We start from the raw sequence: 18,494 nt of genomic DNA on the forward strand, positions 1-18,494 counted from the left end.
CAATCGCCCACCAGTCAAAAGCATTTTCTACTTTTCAAGCAGGACAAATTCTTTGTGAAGCGAGATCTACAACAAATTTCAACCAATAATGATTTTTACTTTGACAAGAAGATCATTTTTGGTGAAATTATCTATAAAAAATTTCACTCATCGATTCTATGTATATAAAATCCAAACAAGCAAACAAAGATAAGTAAATAAAATCTTTGTCGTAGCACACCCATTTGTTGCAACAAACTTGTCAACCTCTTGGTTTGATATTCCAAGTTGTCACTAGGGGATGAGCTCTGAAACTGGAAACCATGTCCGAAAGTGGAACTGGATTACTCAAAACCAATATGGTTATCGTTTCCATTATTGGACTCACATGTGGGTACCGCGTATGCTAGATACGGGTCCAACGAGTTTAGGGCTAATCATGTCCAAGATCCAAAACACGAATTTGTTCTTTTTTATTTTTTATGTATTGTGAAGTATTTTTGCCAACGTAAATTAACATAACTGATTCATTATATATAAGTTCGTTTGGTCAGATTTTTTGAAGAATGTAGTTTAATGTTTTGGCTTAATTTTAGACTCAAAAAACACGTTTTTTATATCTTTCATAACCGTTGTGCTATATGTGTGTTCGGCCTCATGTTTTTTTTTAGAATATAGTTCAATGTTTTAGCTTACATTTAGACTCCAGAAACACCATATTTAGATATGTATCGACTGACTTACAGGCTCTTTAACATGATGTATCAAAGCTCACTTTTCAGAATGTAGTTCGATGTTTTGTAATAGGAATGCACATAATTATTGGAATAGAAATGCACATGATTGTTGGCTTTATTAAAACATACCAAGACTTGGAATAAAAAGAACCAAAACAGATCAATACTGTTTAAGGAAGCTGCCTTAACAATTCAATACATTAAAAGATCAAATCCACTTCCAAACCCTAAATTCTATTTCCAACCTCGCTATATCCGGCTCCAACTCAATTCCAAATGCCAAATTTTGTTCCGAACCCCAAATCCGTTTCCAAACTATTATAAACTCAATTTACTAGGACCATACCCATAACTGAACTGGAATCAGTTTCCTTATGTGTATTTGGTTCCTAATTCCACAAATAATCAAATTTCGGATTCTAGATTTTTCGAGTCCGACTCCATTCCAGTCGGGCCTGGACCGTTTACATCCCTAGTTTTCACAATGCTTTTGCATTAAGTTTCAATCATACCACTAAGAAAATAACATCGATATGCATAAAAGAAATGTAATATAAAGGGTTAATGACTTAGGATGGTAACTAACTTTGGTCTTTGTCCACATTAAGGTAATCATATTTTTTCGTACACATTTGACCATGAAACTTGTTTGAACTGTTCAAAATTGGATAATATTACTGGTAATTACTGGTGATATTACCCTATTATAAAAACAGGTCAAACAAGTTTACTGGTAATATGAGTACAAAAAACAAAAAAAAAAAAAAAAAAAAAAAAAAAAAAAAAAAAAAAAACATTGTTACCTAAATATAGACAAAAACAAAAGTTCCTTACCAATTTTGGTAATATTGAGTTCTTTATGCTAAGTGCAAATAATTATAAGACATATTGGTGTGACATGGAATCGGACCATCAGATTTTGGTGTCAGACCTGGATTGTAAATCTTAAGTATGTGTCGTTACTGACTTCCCGACTTGACTCCTAATTGCCATCAGAGATCAAAACTATTAGATCACCTCAGGGATTGTAACTTGGGAACAGGCTCTAACGATCAAGTTAGATTGATGTGTACCAGGAAATGGTCACAGGTCTTAGGTCGGTCCAATTTAAGCCTAACTAGTTAAGGGCTAGGTTGTATGTGTTTAAGGGGCGAGGTTGTATGTGTTTTAAGGGCCTGGCAGTAAAGCCTAACCCACGACTAGTCAAGCTTGAACTAGGCTAGCCTAAGCCTAACCTAATTATCCATTGACCTATATCTATAAATAGAACACTTCCTCCTCCATGAGGAAGATCTCCTATTCTTAGACATGAGTCTCCACTAAATGCATATACTCTTCCTACTAATATGGTTCTCCATCCAGGAGAAACCATCTCCTCATACACATTGATCTAACTTGACCGTCAGAGTCTGCTCCCAGGACACAGTCCATGAGACAGTTCTAACGATTTTGTTCTCTGAGGGCAGCTAGGAATTAAGTTAGGAACCCGCTAACAACACCTAATCCAAATCTGATAGCCCGATTCTATGTCACATCAGTGGATTTTATGACTACTTTCACTTAGCATAAAGAACCCAATATTACCAAAACAGGTAAAAACTTTGGTTTTTGTCCAGATTTAGGTAACTATGTTTTTCGTATATATCTAACCTATAAACTTGTTTGACTTGTTCATAATAGGGTAATATTAATGGTAATTACCAGTCATATTACCCTATTTTGAACAGGCCAAATAAATAAGTTTATGGTCAAATGTGTACGAAAAAACATGGTTAACTAAATGTGGACAAAGACCAAAGTTTGTCACCCTCATAGATCATTCCATTGAATTTATAATAAAGGGTCATAACTCCAAGTCAACTGGGTTTCGTGATTATAAAACTCGACTTTGGCTATCTCTACCGTGTAATTTTGTAATTTTTTCTAGATATTATTAATAAATTTGGCCATTAATAAAATTAAAAAGTATCGCATGTCAATGTTATTAGATAAAATATATGTTAGGTAAGATTTTCTCTTATGCATTTTGAGAAAATTTTAACACTCATTGCTTTGTATACGACACACACACGCAACAACTTGAAGAGTCATGCATATGCAACTCTATCCTTATAATCACAATCCTTTTAAACATGGGCAGATTATATATAGGGTCAGGAGGGGCTTTGCCCCCCCCCCCCCCCCCCCGATATTTGGGTTAGAAATAGCAAATATATCTTCACAAGTTTTAATTATAGGCCTGTTAGTGTCAAAATTGGGTTGTGGCCCCTCCCGATTTCAGTCTGATTTCAAAAACCAAGCAAAAAGGAGTCAAAATCGATTCGTATCTTACCTAGTTCCTCCCCCATCATCGCTAGTCGCTACCTCCATACCTCGCTCAGTCGCTGCCCGCCGGTCTCGCCATTCACCATTGTAGCAGAAGTCACATGTCATTGGAAGTCATGTATGTAATGCTCCTATTCTTTCTTCTCCTATTATCCAGTTCTCTCAATCTCTCAGATTCATCTATTCTTGACATTAGAATAGTATAATTAAGAATTAGAATTTACAAATCTGACATCTGAATTCTCATATCCTAAGTTAGTTTATGTTTTTGACTTAGCAGTCTAGTACTCAAGTTGATGATTTGTTTAGCTCTTCAAACTGTCGATTAATGACACCACATTAACAGAAAAAAAAAAAAAAGTTTGGTTTGGTTAAATCAAAGTGAATGGGGGTCGATGATGGGTTGGATTGTTAAAAAAACTTCATACGGAATTGAAGTGTCGGACGCCTGTCAGTCACCACTGTCCATCGCAGTCTAGTACTCAAGTTGATGATTTGTTTAGCTCTTCAAACTGTCGATTAATGACACCACATTAACAGAAAAAAAAAAGTTTGGTTTGGTTAAATCAAAGTGAATGGGGGTCGATGATGGGTTGGATTGTTAAAAAAACTTCATACGGAATTGAAGTGTCGGACGCCTGTCAGTCACCACTGTCCATCGCAGCTCTGCCAGTCACCACCGTCCACAGAACCGAAGAAAATCAGGTGTGCTCCTGAGTAATCTCCCGTTCGGCTGTTATGTCTTCTCTCTTTTCCAATTCTACTGGAAATGAGCAGCCAATCTATTTTGTATCGAATTTGTTTCCTCCGCTTCACCATTTTGCTTGTTGTTGGGGTTTGGTATACAACTAATTATGATTTCACACACATTTAAATGAAATTTTGCAGAAAATTGCTAATGTTTGTCTAGAATGAATTTATTGATGAGTAATATGAATTGTTCCTCCATTTGCTTGTTATTGGAATTTGGGAATCAACTAATTAGGATTTTACACCCTATTAAATGTTCTCTTTTGCAAATATTTGCTAATGTTTTGTCTAAATTGAGCCAACGAGTGATGAGTGATGAGCATTGTTTTTGTTTATCTAATATTTGATTTTTGAGTAAATTACTGAAATCGTCCCTGTGGTTTTGTCAAAATTGTACGTTTGGTCCCTAATGTTTTTTTTGCACTCGGATCGTCCCTGTGGTTTGATTTTGTTGCGTTTTTCATCCCTATGGTTTGATTTTGTTGCATTTTTTGTCCCTTACATACATAAAGTTAGGGACCAAACATGAAACTTTTACCAAATCATAGGGACGAAAAACGCAACAAAAGCAAACCACAAGAACGATCCGAGTGCAAAAAAAAATTAGGGACCAAACGTGCAATTTTGACTAAACCACGGGGGACGATTTCAGTAATTTACTCTTGATTTTTATTGTCCTAAATTTGATATAAGTTAGAAGGCTGATTTTGAATGAATTTTTCCTCCATTTTGATTTTTATAGATACAATCACGGTAATTTTGGCATTTTGGTGTTTAATTGCTGAAATTAGGTAACGATTAATTTTAGTTTCTAATATTTTCGGCCCCAAGCTATACATTCAAGTTATGCCCCTGCTTTCAAATAGACAACTTTAATTTGATTTTTTTTTCTATCTTAAACATCTTAAGAGATAGATTTTAACATATCTAACAACGTTAATCGTAATTAAGTGATAATTATTACATGTTATGAAAAATATCTCTAGAAATATTTTTCAATAAAGTACAATGAGATTCAAGGACATTTTGGTTTGCCTTTAGAATTCCTTTTGTCCCTATAACAAGGGCACTCGTCTTTGTGTCCATACGTTCCTGAAGGCACACAATGACAATATTTACAGCATATCCCGCAATACTTTAGGCATCTATTTTTTCGCCCTGCCTTTGAACACCTCACCGCACACTTGGAGTCGCAAAAACCTATTACAAAGTAACATATACTCAAACTCGTTTTAAAACACAAAGTACAAACATCCCATGCAAATAAAAGATCTAAAACCACAAAATGAAACATCGCATGCACATCAATGAATAGAACGAAGAAAATGCACAATATCCATGTGTCATCAAATGAAAAAATAACCGAAATACTAGAGTATTCACAGATTTGAAATGAATATATAAATCAAATTATATTTTGTATTGCATAATATATAATAGTATTTAGCGTACAAGTTGTTATTGGACAGTTGATGTTGGGTTTGTAAATTAGTAAATAAACTTACTTGAACCCGCCATGGTGGTATGAATGAGAGAAGAGCTCAAGAGTACAAGTGCCACAAGCACGAAAGTTGCAACAATTGGCTTCATCTTTTTTCCTTTGTGAATTGTGTGTGAACTCACAAATTGTATGTGTGTGAGAGAAATTTGGTGCGAGAATGGGGCACTATTTATAGGGGAAGAGGTTGGTAAAACAATTCAAACTTGTTTACTTAAATTGTCCTTGTATGTAGTTTATTTGATATGTATCACTTATAAAATATTATTTCTTACATAAAGCATGATCACAAAGTTTTTTTCTTTTACGTTTCACCTGCAATTAGACTGTGATCAAGACTCACTCATTGGATAGAACTCGCATCTTTTTTTTTGGGATAATGACTTGAAAGGGTAACGAACTTTCGAATTTTGTCACATTTAGTCACTAAACTTTTTTTCGTTATCTATTTGTCATTGAACTATTGAAATTGTTCACATTTTATGCTTATGACCGGCAACAGTCGGTCATAAGGGTAAATTGTGAACAGTTTCAATAGTTCAATGGCAAATGGATAACGAAAAAAAGTTTAGTGACTAAATATGAATAGAATCGAAAGTTCGTTTCCCTCTAAAAAGTTCAATGACTAAATGTGAACAAACTTCCTCTTGTATTATGTTTTAGCAATTTATTTATTTTTGTTAAATTGTAACAACATTTGTTGATGAAGAAATCTATGAATTAAAAAAAATAAAAAAAATAAAAAAATAAAAAAAACCATGAAAATATATTTAAAAAAAATACAAAAAACCAAAACCGAAATACAAAACCAATGGTTTGACATTTTCCAAAATAAAAAATCAAAATTTCAAATCTGATTTTGGTTTTATAAAAAAATGAATCATTCTCACTGATGTGAATTATGATCATTGGTTTGGCATGCGAAATTTGTGGCATCCCATGAATATGTCGTCTGAACTCGTAATTCATAGTAAGGGGTTAGAGTATCATCGCATGAATACGTAGTTACAACATCATCTGAACTCGTAATTCATCACCTACAGGTTATAGGTCTGTTGGTGTTTCCACTGGGTTGCCTAGAATAGTCCGTGGTCGTCATCTATACTCTGGTAGATGACTACATCGCCACATTGTTGGTTAAGGTTATGGTATCTCCTTTCATCCTACATCACATATTCATCATCATCTATATACCTAATTATCATTACATATCTCTCATCATTTTATTTCATCACACACCAACTATTTCATCTACCCATGTTTCATCCGCAATATATTTGTAGATATAAAATAAATATACCGTTTAAATCTTTTAAAACATGTATAAAATCGTTCATTTAGCATAGACAGCAAGTATTCAAATAATATGCACACATAGCACCTCATTTACATAAAATACTTCATATCTATGTGTAAGATGAAAGTAAATATATCTACCATAAAAATCCCATAAATGCTTCCTAACTTCGAACCCCAAGGTTTACTCTACTAAAGCTTCATATTCTCGGCTCTCTGAACCTAGAAGGGTCCAGATCTATCACACCAAAAAGCTCAAGATAGCTCTTCCTCTCACTCTACACACTCAAGCTCGCTAGGGTTCTCCCTTATAGGAAAGGTGGTCGCAATTGAAGGCCATAAGTGCCTTTAAATATGGCTTGGGCCCAAAGATTTAGGGTTTCTGCCAACAGCGCAGACTCGTCGAGTCGCCTCACCGACTTGTCGAGTCCATTCATTAATCCGAGTCACTAGTTGCGACCTTACTCGACGAGTTGAGGCGTCAACTCGTCGAGTTTCTCTTCTTAACTCAAAAAAAAAAAATACTTAAATTATGATACCTGGAAATCCGGATGTTGCATTTTGTTTTTTTATTTCATAGATTTCTTCATCAACAAATGTTGCTACAATTAAACAAAAATAAATAATTTTGCTAAAACATAATACAATAGGAAGTTTGTTCACATTTAGTCATTGAACTTTTTAGAGGGAAACGAACTTTCGATTTTGTTCACATTTAGTCACTAAAATTTTTTTCGATATCTATTTGCCACTAAACTATTGAAACTGTTCACATTTTCAATAGTTCATTGGCAAGTAGATAACGAAAAAAAGTTTAGTGACTAAATGTGACAAAAGTCGAAAGTTTGTTACCCTTTCAAGTCATTATCCCCTTTTTTTTTCCGCGGAAGAGGCTGGAACAAGTTGGAAGCACAACCCAAAAGGCAAAAACTCATAATAATAATAATAATAATAATAATAATAATAATAATAATAATAATAATAATAATAATATCATTTCATATTATTATTATTATTATTATTATAACCTTCAAAATATCATATTTGCTCAAATTCTTTTTTATAATGTTTTTAATATTTTATAATCATTTTTTATATCTTAGAATTATTATAATAATTAAGAAATTTAACCATATTATCCTTACGTTTATGATAATGGAATATGAACTTCTAAATTGTTGGGATGTCTACCTCTTGACAGATAAAAAAATCCATCTTCAATCCTTTTTATGGAATGTATATATTGATTGTTTAGTTTTTGTTGTTGTTGATTATTATTATGCTATAGATAGAGGATATTTTAGATATTACCATTGATATTTTGATGTTTAAAAAGTGTATATACGATATTGTGATATTTAAGAATGACATATATATATATATATATATATATATATATATATATATATATATATATATATATATATATATATATATATATATGATATGTTGATGTTTAAAATGACATATATATATATATATATATATATATATATATATATATATATATATATATATATATATATATATATATATGATATTTTGAAATTTTATGAAAAGAAAATATGATATTTAAAAATTTCATGAAGGATAAATATGATATTTAGAAATTAAGTTGGATAAATATGATATTTTAATGTTTAAGAAGGGTATATATGAAATTTTCCAAATTAAGTATATATGTATTAGTATTTTACATTTTTATGTTATTGAATGACCTGTTGTATATATGTTAAAAAAATGTTGGGATGTCGACCTCTTGACAGACAAAAAAATCCATCTTCAATCCTTTTTATGGAATGTATATATTGATTGTTTAGTTTTTGTTGTTGTTGATTATTATTATGCTATAGATAGAGAATATTTTAGATATTACCATTGATATTTTGATGTTTAAAAAGTGTATATACGATATTGTGATATTTAAGAATGACATATATATATATATATATATATATATATATATATATATATATATATATATATATATATTATGATATTTTGATGTTTAAAATGACATATATATGATATTTTGAAATTTTATAAAAAGAAAATATGATATTTAAAAATTTTATGAAGGATAAATATGATATTTAGAAATTAAATTGGATAAATATAATATTTTAATGTTTAAGAAGGGTATATATTAAATTTTCCCAATTAAGTATATATGTATTAGTATTTTACATTTTTATGTTGTTGAATGACCTGTTGTATATATGTATATATGTTAAAAAAGTTATGTATAAAAAATAAATACAAATATATAAATATCACTTGACATGTCTCGTTAATTATTACTCTCTTTTAAAAAATATTATAGAAGATCTACATGATAACTCAAGGACAATTTGTTTATTTTAGTAATATGTCGATCATAAAATCATGTCTCTACTAAACGTTAAACAAGAAATCAGTTTTGTCCTCTAAGATGTTTTGTCATGTAATAACGCAATTTACAAAAGAAAAAAAGAACACTTTAACAATTAACTTGGTTTTTGGCCATACCATCATCAAGAAAATAAGCTGTCCGGTGCATAAAGCATCCTCGTGCAACAAGGATCTCGATATTGTTCAATTGTGATTTAACTACAATTTATGACCAAATTACATATGAAACGATATTCTATATGGAGATAAATGCAATTTATGAAACGAAATTCTACGATGATAATTAGAATTTATGAAAGGACAGGATAAAGATTAGAATAAGAGAGTAGAGGGATAATTATGTAATTAAGTTTTAATATAACATGGGGATGATTCTCGAAGGGATCTTATCTTTATTGGATTCTGGATGCTTTAGACGTTATGCATTACAAACTTGTATTTATTTTGAAGAATTGTTGGTAAGTTTCAAACAGACCAATCATGTGACTTATCGTGGCTTGTTCCACCATCCCTCGCTATGCTTTTACCTTTTATTTTTCTACTTTCCATTTGGCATCCATGATATCGTATCATAGTCATAAAATTGGGTTTCTTGACGAATGATTGGATCAAGTTAAAATTGATTATCGTATTGCATTTTATAAAAGTAAGAGTAAATTAGTGAAATGGCCTTTGTGATAAACTGAAAATAGTTTCTTTTCTTTTTTTTTTTTTTAATTTTGGAGTATTTGACTTTTTTTATATAAGTCTCGAAATTGTCTTCTTTTAACCATTAAATTTCTAATCGTATTAAATAGGCCATTGAACTCACGGTTTTGTACACATTTACCTCATGTTACCCCCCCCCCCCCCCAAAGCTCCCATTTAGCTGGTTTTCATGCTGACATCAAAGCCAATGTGAGCAAGAACGACGTCGTCTTCTGTTTGGAGGTTTCTTAAAAGAGTTGTTTGGCTATGTTTCTTCTCATTCAAATTGATTATCTATCTCACCAACAAACAAGCAATGTCAATGAGATACACACATAACTTCACGAATCAGTTTTGGGCAAGAAATGCAGGGTGCGATTGTGGTTATGTAGTCAAATCGACGACCTCCTAGACAAATTGGAACCCTTGTAGGAGGTTGTGCTTCTTTAATGGAATTTATCCTTTTTCATGTTATGATTAAAAAAAAGATTATTGTGAATACTTCGAGTGGGTTGATCCTAAGCTCCTTTGTAAGTGGTATAAATTTTGTTTTTAAAAACTTGCATAGGATATATATACTATAGGATTGTTATTATGATACAAAATTTGTGTAGGAGAATATGGAAACATGTTTTCTAGAGGGAAGCATGTTTTCTAGAGGGAACGTGGTGAAGTAAACTAGAGTTGAATCAAAGCAAGTTGTTGAATGTAGTTTTTGTAGTGGTCATTATGTTCTTGAATTGTTGTCTATTTTTATAAGTGTTATGTTTGATGTCTATATTTGTAATGATTGTTAATTAGGGGTTGAAGGGGAAAATGATAAAAATGTTAAAAATTAAATAAAATTTGTTAATTTACATTAAGTTAATCGCTAGGCTTACAAATTAGACAATTCGAAAATAAAAACCATATAAAAGAAAATTTTCGAACATGAATAAAAGAATATAAAGTTTTAAAGACGCTCATGATTGGTTTTATCTATTGGAATTTAAATAATATAGACATATCACATTGTTTATCGTGGAGTGCTTTAGAAATCTTGTGGCGTTTTCTACTTTATCGTTTTCCAAACACTTATTTTTCAAGTGTTGAGAGTCAGTTAATTTGTCAATTCAAAAACTCAAATATTGAATGTTCGATGAAAATAAAATAAAAAAAACTCTAAATGTATAACCACAATTTTTTTTCTTGAATTCTAAAGAAATTGAAAGGAAAAAAGGGAACTTAAACTAAAACAAAGAAGGAATCCAAATAACTTGAAGTCTTTCAAAATCCAAATTAATCATACCAACATTTACTTCTTTTTGATATATTTCATCATTCAACTCTCTTTTTTAGAGATTGCACCGCTAGCATCTATCTTTTTCTTCACTCGCAATCTTGAAATCTTGGCTCAATGCATATAAAATAAAATACACCTATACACATTTTTCCTTCTTATTTTCCAATCTCTTTTAGCAATATTTTTCTATTGAACATATATGTCTATATAACATTCTTTTCTATTTCCATGCATTCTTGATAACAATATGGAAAAGATAAATAAGAAAATATGGATAACAAAAGTATATAAATAATATTTTTATATAGACAAAACATTCCAATTAACCAAACATTTAAATATGATAAGTTAAAAAAATCTTTAAAATTCAAATAAATGATTTAAGATAATACTAGTTTTTTTTTTTTTTTTTTTTTTTTTTTTGAATTACATTAATTTGGATCACATTCTATATAAGATTAATATAGATCCGGACCCTGAACAACTGAGTTATCCAATGGCCCGGCCCATAAGAAGTCGATTCTCCTGAAGACTGGAGAGGATTGGTTACTTACTCCTCCAATCAGTTGCGGGGCTACTGAAGATTTCGGTAACACTGTATTTTCGCATCATCAAGCCACTGATCCGACTCTTTCAATCTGTCATCGCTGCTTTGGTTGAAGCATTTTGATCATTGAACAATGTCTGCGGTTTCTCCTATTCCGAGTGAAACGTACAAGCTAGGGTTCATCGGAGCTGGTAAGATGGCGGAGAGTATAGCCAGAGGCGTTGTCAAATCCGGTGTTCTCCCCGCTTCACGTATTAAGACAGCTCACAAAGGCTCTCGCCGCGCCGCTTTCGAGTCCTTCGGTGTCGGTGTTGCTGAACACAACAACCAGGTATAAGAATACTTTTTGTTTCCATTCGTAGCAGTGAGATGTTACTGTGTTCTTCTACAACGCCTAACAACCTCAGGAAATGAATTCGCATACTGGTGTGTTTATTAATGGGGCTTTCTTCCGATTGTCGGGATTTTAGCAACAGACATTAATTTCAACCATTTCGCTGTCTACGAAATGATCGATCTTTCCTAGTTTAGAATTTCGATACGTATTTGCAAAGCATATTCGCATCTAGATGTATGAAATTGCAAACATATCGTCTGTTTAAGCTTAGTATTAGTAATCGAGTGAATGAATTTTCTAACAATTGTTAGTGAAGTATATTAGAAAGAGCTATTTATTGCATCAACCCTTTTAACTGACATCTTTCGTGTTCAGGTTGTTGAAAACAGTGATGTGGTGATTTTCTCTGTGAAGCCACAAGTTGGTATTTTTCATGCTGCCTATGCCTCTAATGTCATTTTTGCAATATTATAGTGCACAAAGTTTTTTTTTTTTTTTTCTTTGTTTGAAATATAAAATCTGATTACTATTTTTCTACTTGTGGCTGCAGTTAAAGATGCTGTGTTGCAACTGAGGCCTCTCCTATCTGAGAAAAAGCTTCTGGTGTCAGTAGTTGCTGGAGTCAAATTAAAAGATCTTCAGGTTTCATGAAAACAAAATTTTAATAATGTTGTAAATTTAATGTTTTATGGAAATATTTAGAAGGTGATAATTTTATAATAATTGGTTTTGTTTGATCCAGGAATGGGCTGGTCATGATCGATTTATTAGGGTTATGCCAAATACCCCTGCTGCTGTAGGTGAAGGAGCATCTGGTATAATTTCCATCATATTTTTCTTTTTCTTTTTTTTTTTTTTTTTTATAATAATTGGTTTTTTGGGCTTGATTGCTAGAAAGAAAGATATATAAGGACTTAATCGAATATGAGGTCAAAACGTAAGGACTTTTGTGAAAATTTCCCACAAAAAATAACAAAAGTAGTATGCTATAAAGCCTATACTAAACAAATCAATGGAACTACTAATTTTAAATATGTAAGATAATGCAAGAAAAAAAAAAAGGAATATTTGTAAAAATAGTTTGTATGCAGTTATGAGCATGGGAGCAGGAGCAACACAAGAAGATGGTGAAATAATTGCAAAGTTATTTGGAGCGGTTGGTAAGATATGGAAAGCCGATGAGAAACTCTTTGATGCAGTCACAGGCTTGAGGTAAGTATATGTCTCTTTCAATATAATACCAAATACCAATGTAACTTTATTTATTTATTTATTTATTTTGAAATGAAAGTGATTATTGATAAAGAAATTAAGTTGTTTTGTTTTTTTTTTAAAATTTCAGTGGGAGTGGGCCAGCTTATATATTTCTGGTCATAGAAGCTTTAGCGGATGGTGCTGTTGCTGCAGGTCTACCACGGGAACTTGCTCTTAATTTGGCCTCTCAAACTGTAAGTAGTCTTTTTTACCATAACGTATAATTTATATTTAGAAAGAATTACCTAAAATATCATTTAACTTGATTTACATTTCAATTAAAAACAAAAAACAAATAAGAAATGGATTTGAAACAGATTACAATTCCTATAAACGGAGGGCATTTATGTCTTTTCATATATATATTTTTTTAAGGTTTTGGGGGCAGCGAGTATGGCTAGGGAGACAGGGAGGCATCCAGGTCAGCTGAAAGACGATGTGACATCGCCAGGTGGCACGACGATTGCTGGGATTCATGAGCTGGAGAAGTCGGGATTCCGTGGGATTTTAATGAATGCGGTTGTTGCTGCTGCAAAGCGTAGCCGTGAGCTTTCGCAAAATTAGTTTTTTATTTTTTATTTTTTATTTTTATTTCATGGTAGAAACATATTATGCATAACTAATGAATTAAAGTATGTTGCTATTTCCAGCTAGGGTTTTTTTTTTTTTTTTTTTTTTTTGGCGGGCTCTATTTTGAGGGATTATTGAATAAAGATTGGCCTTTAGTATTAGTTCATGATGGATGTCCATGCTTTCTGGTAGGGGCAGTTTTGTAAAATTGTTTTGACATCAGTAGATGATGTCCAATGATAGCATTAATGTCTTATTTATTTTCATATCTGATTGCTTTCTGGTAGGGGCAGTTTTGTAAAATTGCTTTCTGGTTGGTTTTATCCAAATTTCATTATCAAAAAACCATTCCAATCCGATGGATTTTAAAACCAATATGTGTATTAACCAACAGAAAGTAAGAAAAAACATGCACAAGTACAACAATGATAAGAATACACATATCCAATATTCCAAGAAATACATGCCTAAACATTCTACAGACTGTTTTAAAGTGGGATGAATGTTTCAACTGCAACTACAACTACAAAAGCATACATGTTGACCCTAAAGATTTACAATTTTTGTTTTACATAAAAGAAGCATTGATATATGTACAAATCCATATCTGAAAATAAACTTGCAAAACTCGCCTAAAAACATGGTTTTCTATGACAATTGACAACCATTGCTGATGAAGGTCAAATACAATGTTATAATTCGGTAAAAAAATTTATCACTTAAACATGTCCAATACTCCAAGACACCCTTTTTGGGTATCTTGTAATCTTCTGCAATTAAGACTAAAGCTCCAGTTTCATATCACATTCACTGTCACTATTGCTGCAAGAAAAAGATTAAAAACATAAGTTTTCAGAAAAAAAGAACAAGAAAGCTGTAATTTGAGATTAAAAAATGGTTTGAAGAGATAAAACATAAACATACTTCGGTTGATTTGTTTATTATAGCATTCTTCTTTCATTTCTTCTTATTACAAAATCATGCTTTGAAAAATCTATCTTATAATATAATCAAAATAAAGCATTGAAAACGTTTGTGTGATTAATAACAAAAAGATAAGAATGTGGTTAAAGAAAACAAGAAAAACGGTAATTTTGTGAATAAAAAACGGGTTAAAGCAATTGTAGCAATATAATCGAAAACGGTAATTTTGTGAATAAAAAACGGGTTAAAGCAATTGTAGAAAAACGGTAATTTTGTGAATAAAAAACGGGTTAAAGCAATTGTAGCAATAAAAAACGGTAATTTTGTCGTTGATTTGTTGATAGTAGCATTCTATATTCATTTCTTGTTACTAGAATTTACAGTATCATGCTTTAAAAAATCTACCCAATGGTAGCAATATAATCGAAATACAAAGCAATTTCCACTCCTATATAATTGGCTAGATATTTTCTAAGTATAAATGTATAATAATGTCCTAAGAAAAATATTGAAAAGTACAATGCTACAATTGGGTAAAATTTTCCTTAAAAGAAAAAAAGTTCAATGATGTAATAGCCGAGAATAAAAGTAGGGTGCTATAATATACAAATAAATGAAAGCCAATTGTTGTTTCCTTATTTAGCACTTAAAAAGATTCATCGAGTAGAATGTGGTAATAGAAAGAATGAAAGTAGGAAGATTAAAATTAAATATATTTTTGGAAAATGAAAAAGCAAACTCACCAAAAATGAAAATGAGGACAAGTATCCAAAATATGATTTGAGTAGGGCGACTATATTGCACATAATATTGTGACCTTTGAAGTTGTCTTTGAATACCACCATACCACCCGTAAAGTTGCTTTTGATAACAATCATCACCATTCTCAAGGCAACTCTTACTCCTTTCATAACATGCATTAATACCCTTTTCATGCCAAAAAACAAAATATTATCAATATTTAATACAAATACAACATATTAATATTGTAAGGCGATCAAAACTTTCATTCTCTACCCATATAGGACGAGTTATTGTTAGAGCATTCACAATAGTAAAGCTTATTTATTGGGAGTTATGCTACCAATTTCATTTTATATCATTTTTGATGTTATATGTAAATCAATAAAATCGAAATTAAGTATATGTAAGTTAATAGTATATAGAATTTTGCTTTGTGAAGTAATATTGGTAGTTTCGTTTTTATTTATAGCACAAAATAATACAATCACAATAAATGTTTCTAAATTCATATATATTTAATTATTATAAACTTTGTAATTTCTACTGTTTATATATTTCTGAAGGGGGTGATATTTCCACGTATGTTTTTTATTCATCCATTTAAAAAGATGTTTTGACTTTTATACCATTATCATGATTCTCTCTTTTCAACTACAATGAGGGTTATAAAAGTCAAATGATCATCTTTCAAAGTGCATGAATAAAAAAACGAGTGGATATATCTCCTCCCATTTCTAGATGTTACCAAATTTCTAACTTTTTTTTTAATTTACGTTTTTATAAAATTCGAAGAAATAACATTTTATGAGTTTTGGAATATCTTATAAATCCATTTTACATTATACTAAACAAAATAACTTTTATTTGTAACTAGTAAACTAAGAGAATAAAAGATTATAAAAAAAAAAAAAGTATAAAACAGCTACAAGCTAATTTGAAAAAAAAAAAAAAAAAAAAAAAAAGCTTCTACTATTGTGGATGCTCTTAATCATGTAAAGTTAAATAAAAACTCACTTTGCTCAAAGGTTGAATCTCAGACAATTTAACATCAGCTTCATGTCGATTATCAATAAGCTTCAGTTTCCTATAACCATTTTTTGACCACTGTAATTTTGCTGCAGAATCCATGGCATTTAAAAACCCTGAAAAACTGGGTATCTTTCTTGGAGGCTCTTCTGGTTTTCCACCATCATCATCCACCACAATATTCCAGGCACCACCAATGTCAGCACCAGCACTTGCTGTTCTTCTATGCCCTGAAACTTTCTTCTCATTTTTTTCATTAAGACATTGTACTTTTGAAGGAAGCTTTTGTTTCTGTTTTTGGTCAACGTTTGACTTTGACCCTGAAAGGAATGATGCTAGTTCTTCGGTTTCTCCTTCATTGAGGCGTATCCATGGGCGAGGTGGTTTTCCTGTGGGAATAGCTGATTCATCTAATGCTTTTGAAGCTTTTGAAATTTGACAATCGATTGCTTTGATAAATTCACGGTGTCGGGTTTTAGCATCTTCTGTAGAAGATTTGATGTAACTCTGTTCAACTGCCTTTTCAAACTCTTCCAACTGTATAAAATTGATTATCAATAGGGTCAAAATGGAGATAATAGCGATGTTGTTTTGTTAAATTGTAAGCAAATAAGAAGCTATTAATCATCTACAAAAATGGCGTGAAGATCACCTGCCATTTAGCAGTGCCATGGGCAGTGCGTAAATCCCTTCGAAGTTCTTCTGTTTTCCAAGCAGATGGTTCTTTCAAAGCGTGAATCAGTGTTCTGTATGTTGATTCCATTCTTCATCCATGAAAGAATTAACAGTAAATAAACGAAGATCTGGTAAAGAAACTACAAGTACAAAACTACTAAAACGATATAAACCCTAATCGACAAAACACAAGCATCAGATACCTGTCAGCAGATTCCTGAACTTCTTCAGCAGCAGAAAAGAACGGATCTTTCTCCCACCGTTCGAAATGCGACGACATAGCTCTCCACGGTCTCTTTGACAAAAACGAATGTACCGATTTGGGAGCAAAGATTTATGTTCAAATGTAACAAAGAATAAAAGGAATGAAAAGCCCAGAAATCAAAGAGCAATTAAACCCTAACTCGTAAACAATCCCTTCCGAAATCAAAATCAATGACGATGGAATTTTCCAATAGATCACTACACAAAATCTCGATACCCGTTTTCGATTGAAATAAGTTGGTTGGTTAATTTTTCAGGTGGAAAGAGATTAAGATTTGGGAAAAAGAGAGCTTTTATTTATGGTATCGTGGCGCTGTCGAGAGCCAACCGCTTTGGGGGAAGGTTACAGCGTCGTTGTCTTTTATGTTAGGTGCCTGGTCAAAACCGAGTGTGTAGAAACTAGAAATAATGCATTTGGTCAAAATTGCGGACTCGAAAAGAAGTAATCTAATTAGAAGTACATTGAAAACAAAATTCTTATATAACAATCGATTTTCATAGATGACAATCTATTTTAGTTATGGTGCCAAGTGTTTGAATAGTTTGAAACTAAAATTGTATGGGGAGCTAGAGCTATTTGAGGTGGCCATGGGAAATTGGGAAATGTGATGATGTATTTTTAATAACTAAGTTGTCGAAAACACGAAAACACGGCACAAGATATCATTTGAGTGGTAGTCGGCGAACTGAACAAGAATCAATACATTTTAGCGTTACATGACATTTGGGATATACAAATTCTTTTTGAAGTTTGTGTGGATAAGATTTTGCTCGGTCTTCGAAGACCACTGAAAGCATCCACGGACAGCAAGAGTGCCGCTAAAATATGTGTTGTTGAGACATAACGTCGACTATGTTAGAGAAATTCTCTATGGCCCAAATCAGTAGTTGTCCACACACACTTAAGTGTAAGATTACTTGGGTTGAAACTTGTGTAAATAACAAGCAAAAATAAACCCTTATGCAACAAGTAAAAAGAATACGTGAGAATGGAAGAATTGAAACCAATATATTACTTAAACAAAAATAAAATAGAAAAAGTCTTGCATAAAAGAAAATACCATACCATTGATCATATTTATACTAGACAAATAAGTATCCTACTTGAATTCTAAAACTATGCAGGATATAAAATAAAAGACTTAAATATGGCTACTTTCCTAATTGTCCATTATTTAAACTAAACAAAAATAGACTCCTAAAATAAT

General features: G+C 31.6%; 3 protein-coding genes across 3 annotated transcripts; 1 reads left to right on the forward strand and 2 right to left on the reverse strand.

Moving 5' to 3' along the window:
• Positions 1-4,646: 4,646 nt before the first annotated feature.
• On the reverse strand, positions 4,647-5,420 carry LOC145039041 (peamaclein-like). The gene is made up of 2 exons (XM_078987188.1): positions 5,297-5,420; positions 4,647-4,991 (listed from the first exon to the last, which is right to left on the reverse strand). Exons 1-2 carry the CDS (start codon positions 5,379-5,381, stop codon positions 4,807-4,809), a joined length of 270 nt encoding a protein of 89 aa, XP_078843314.1. The 5' UTR covers positions 5,382-5,420; the 3' UTR covers positions 4,647-4,806.
• Positions 5,421-11,445: 6,025 nt separating this feature from the next.
• P5CR (pyrroline-5- carboxylate (P5C) reductase) lies at positions 11,446-13,919 on the forward strand. Its single transcript, XM_078992017.1, has 7 exons — positions 11,446-11,823; positions 12,205-12,253; positions 12,380-12,471; positions 12,572-12,644; positions 12,921-13,041; positions 13,172-13,277; positions 13,459-13,919. The coding sequence occupies exons 1-7, from the start codon at positions 11,626-11,628 to the stop codon at positions 13,645-13,647; spliced, it is 828 nt and encodes a 275-aa protein (XP_078848143.1). The 5' UTR covers positions 11,446-11,625; the 3' UTR covers positions 13,648-13,919.
• Positions 13,920-14,071: 152 nt separating this feature from the next.
• Positions 14,072-17,643, reverse strand: LOC145043379 (uncharacterized). The gene is made up of 5 exons (XM_078992016.1): positions 17,226-17,643; positions 17,000-17,111; positions 16,336-16,884; positions 15,321-15,504; positions 14,072-14,475 (listed from the first exon to the last, which is right to left on the reverse strand). Exons 1-5 carry the CDS (start codon positions 17,300-17,302, stop codon positions 14,450-14,452), a joined length of 948 nt encoding a protein of 315 aa, XP_078848142.1. The 5' UTR covers positions 17,303-17,643; the 3' UTR covers positions 14,072-14,449.
• Positions 17,644-18,494: the final 851 nt, after the last annotated feature.

Source organism: Lactuca saligna, chromosome 4 (genome assembly GCF_052625555.1).
Source record: "Lactuca saligna cultivar CGN05327 chromosome 4, ASM5262555v1, whole genome shotgun sequence".
Classification (NCBI taxonomy): domain Eukaryota; kingdom Viridiplantae; phylum Streptophyta; class Magnoliopsida; order Asterales; family Asteraceae; genus Lactuca; species Lactuca saligna.

Excerpts from the sequence above, each read along its gene's own strand:
- LOC145039041 (XM_078987188.1), bottom strand. The coding sequence starts at position 5,381 with ATGAAGCCAATTGTTGCAACTTTCGTGCTTGTGGCACTTGTACTCTTG. Across the intron at positions 4,992-5,296 it reads TACCACCATGGCGGGTTCAA|GTTTTTGCGACTCCAAGTGT; the intron begins GTAAGTTTATTT and ends ACTTTGTAATAG.
- LOC145043379 (XM_078992016.1), bottom strand. The coding sequence starts at position 17,302 with ATGTCGTCGCATTTCGAACGGTGGGAGAAAGATCCGTTCTTTTCTGCT. Across the intron at positions 17,112-17,225 it reads GTTCAGGAATCTGCTGACAG|AATGGAATCAACATACAGAA; the intron begins GTATCTGATGCT and ends TCATGGATGAAG. Across the intron at positions 14,476-15,320 it reads TGTCCTCATTTTCATTTTTG|CAATAGTGACAGTGAATGTG; the intron begins GTGAGTTTGCTT and ends TTTTTCTTGCAG.
- P5CR (XM_078992017.1), top strand. The coding sequence starts at position 11,626 with ATGTCTGCGGTTTCTCCTATTCCGAGTGAAACGTACAAGCTAGGGTTC. Across the intron at positions 11,824-12,204 it reads TTGCTGAACACAACAACCAG|GTTGTTGAAAACAGTGATGT; the intron begins GTATAAGAATAC and ends TTTCGTGTTCAG. Across the intron at positions 12,254-12,379 it reads CTCTGTGAAGCCACAAGTTG|TTAAAGATGCTGTGTTGCAA; the intron begins GTATTTTTCATG and ends TTGTGGCTGCAG.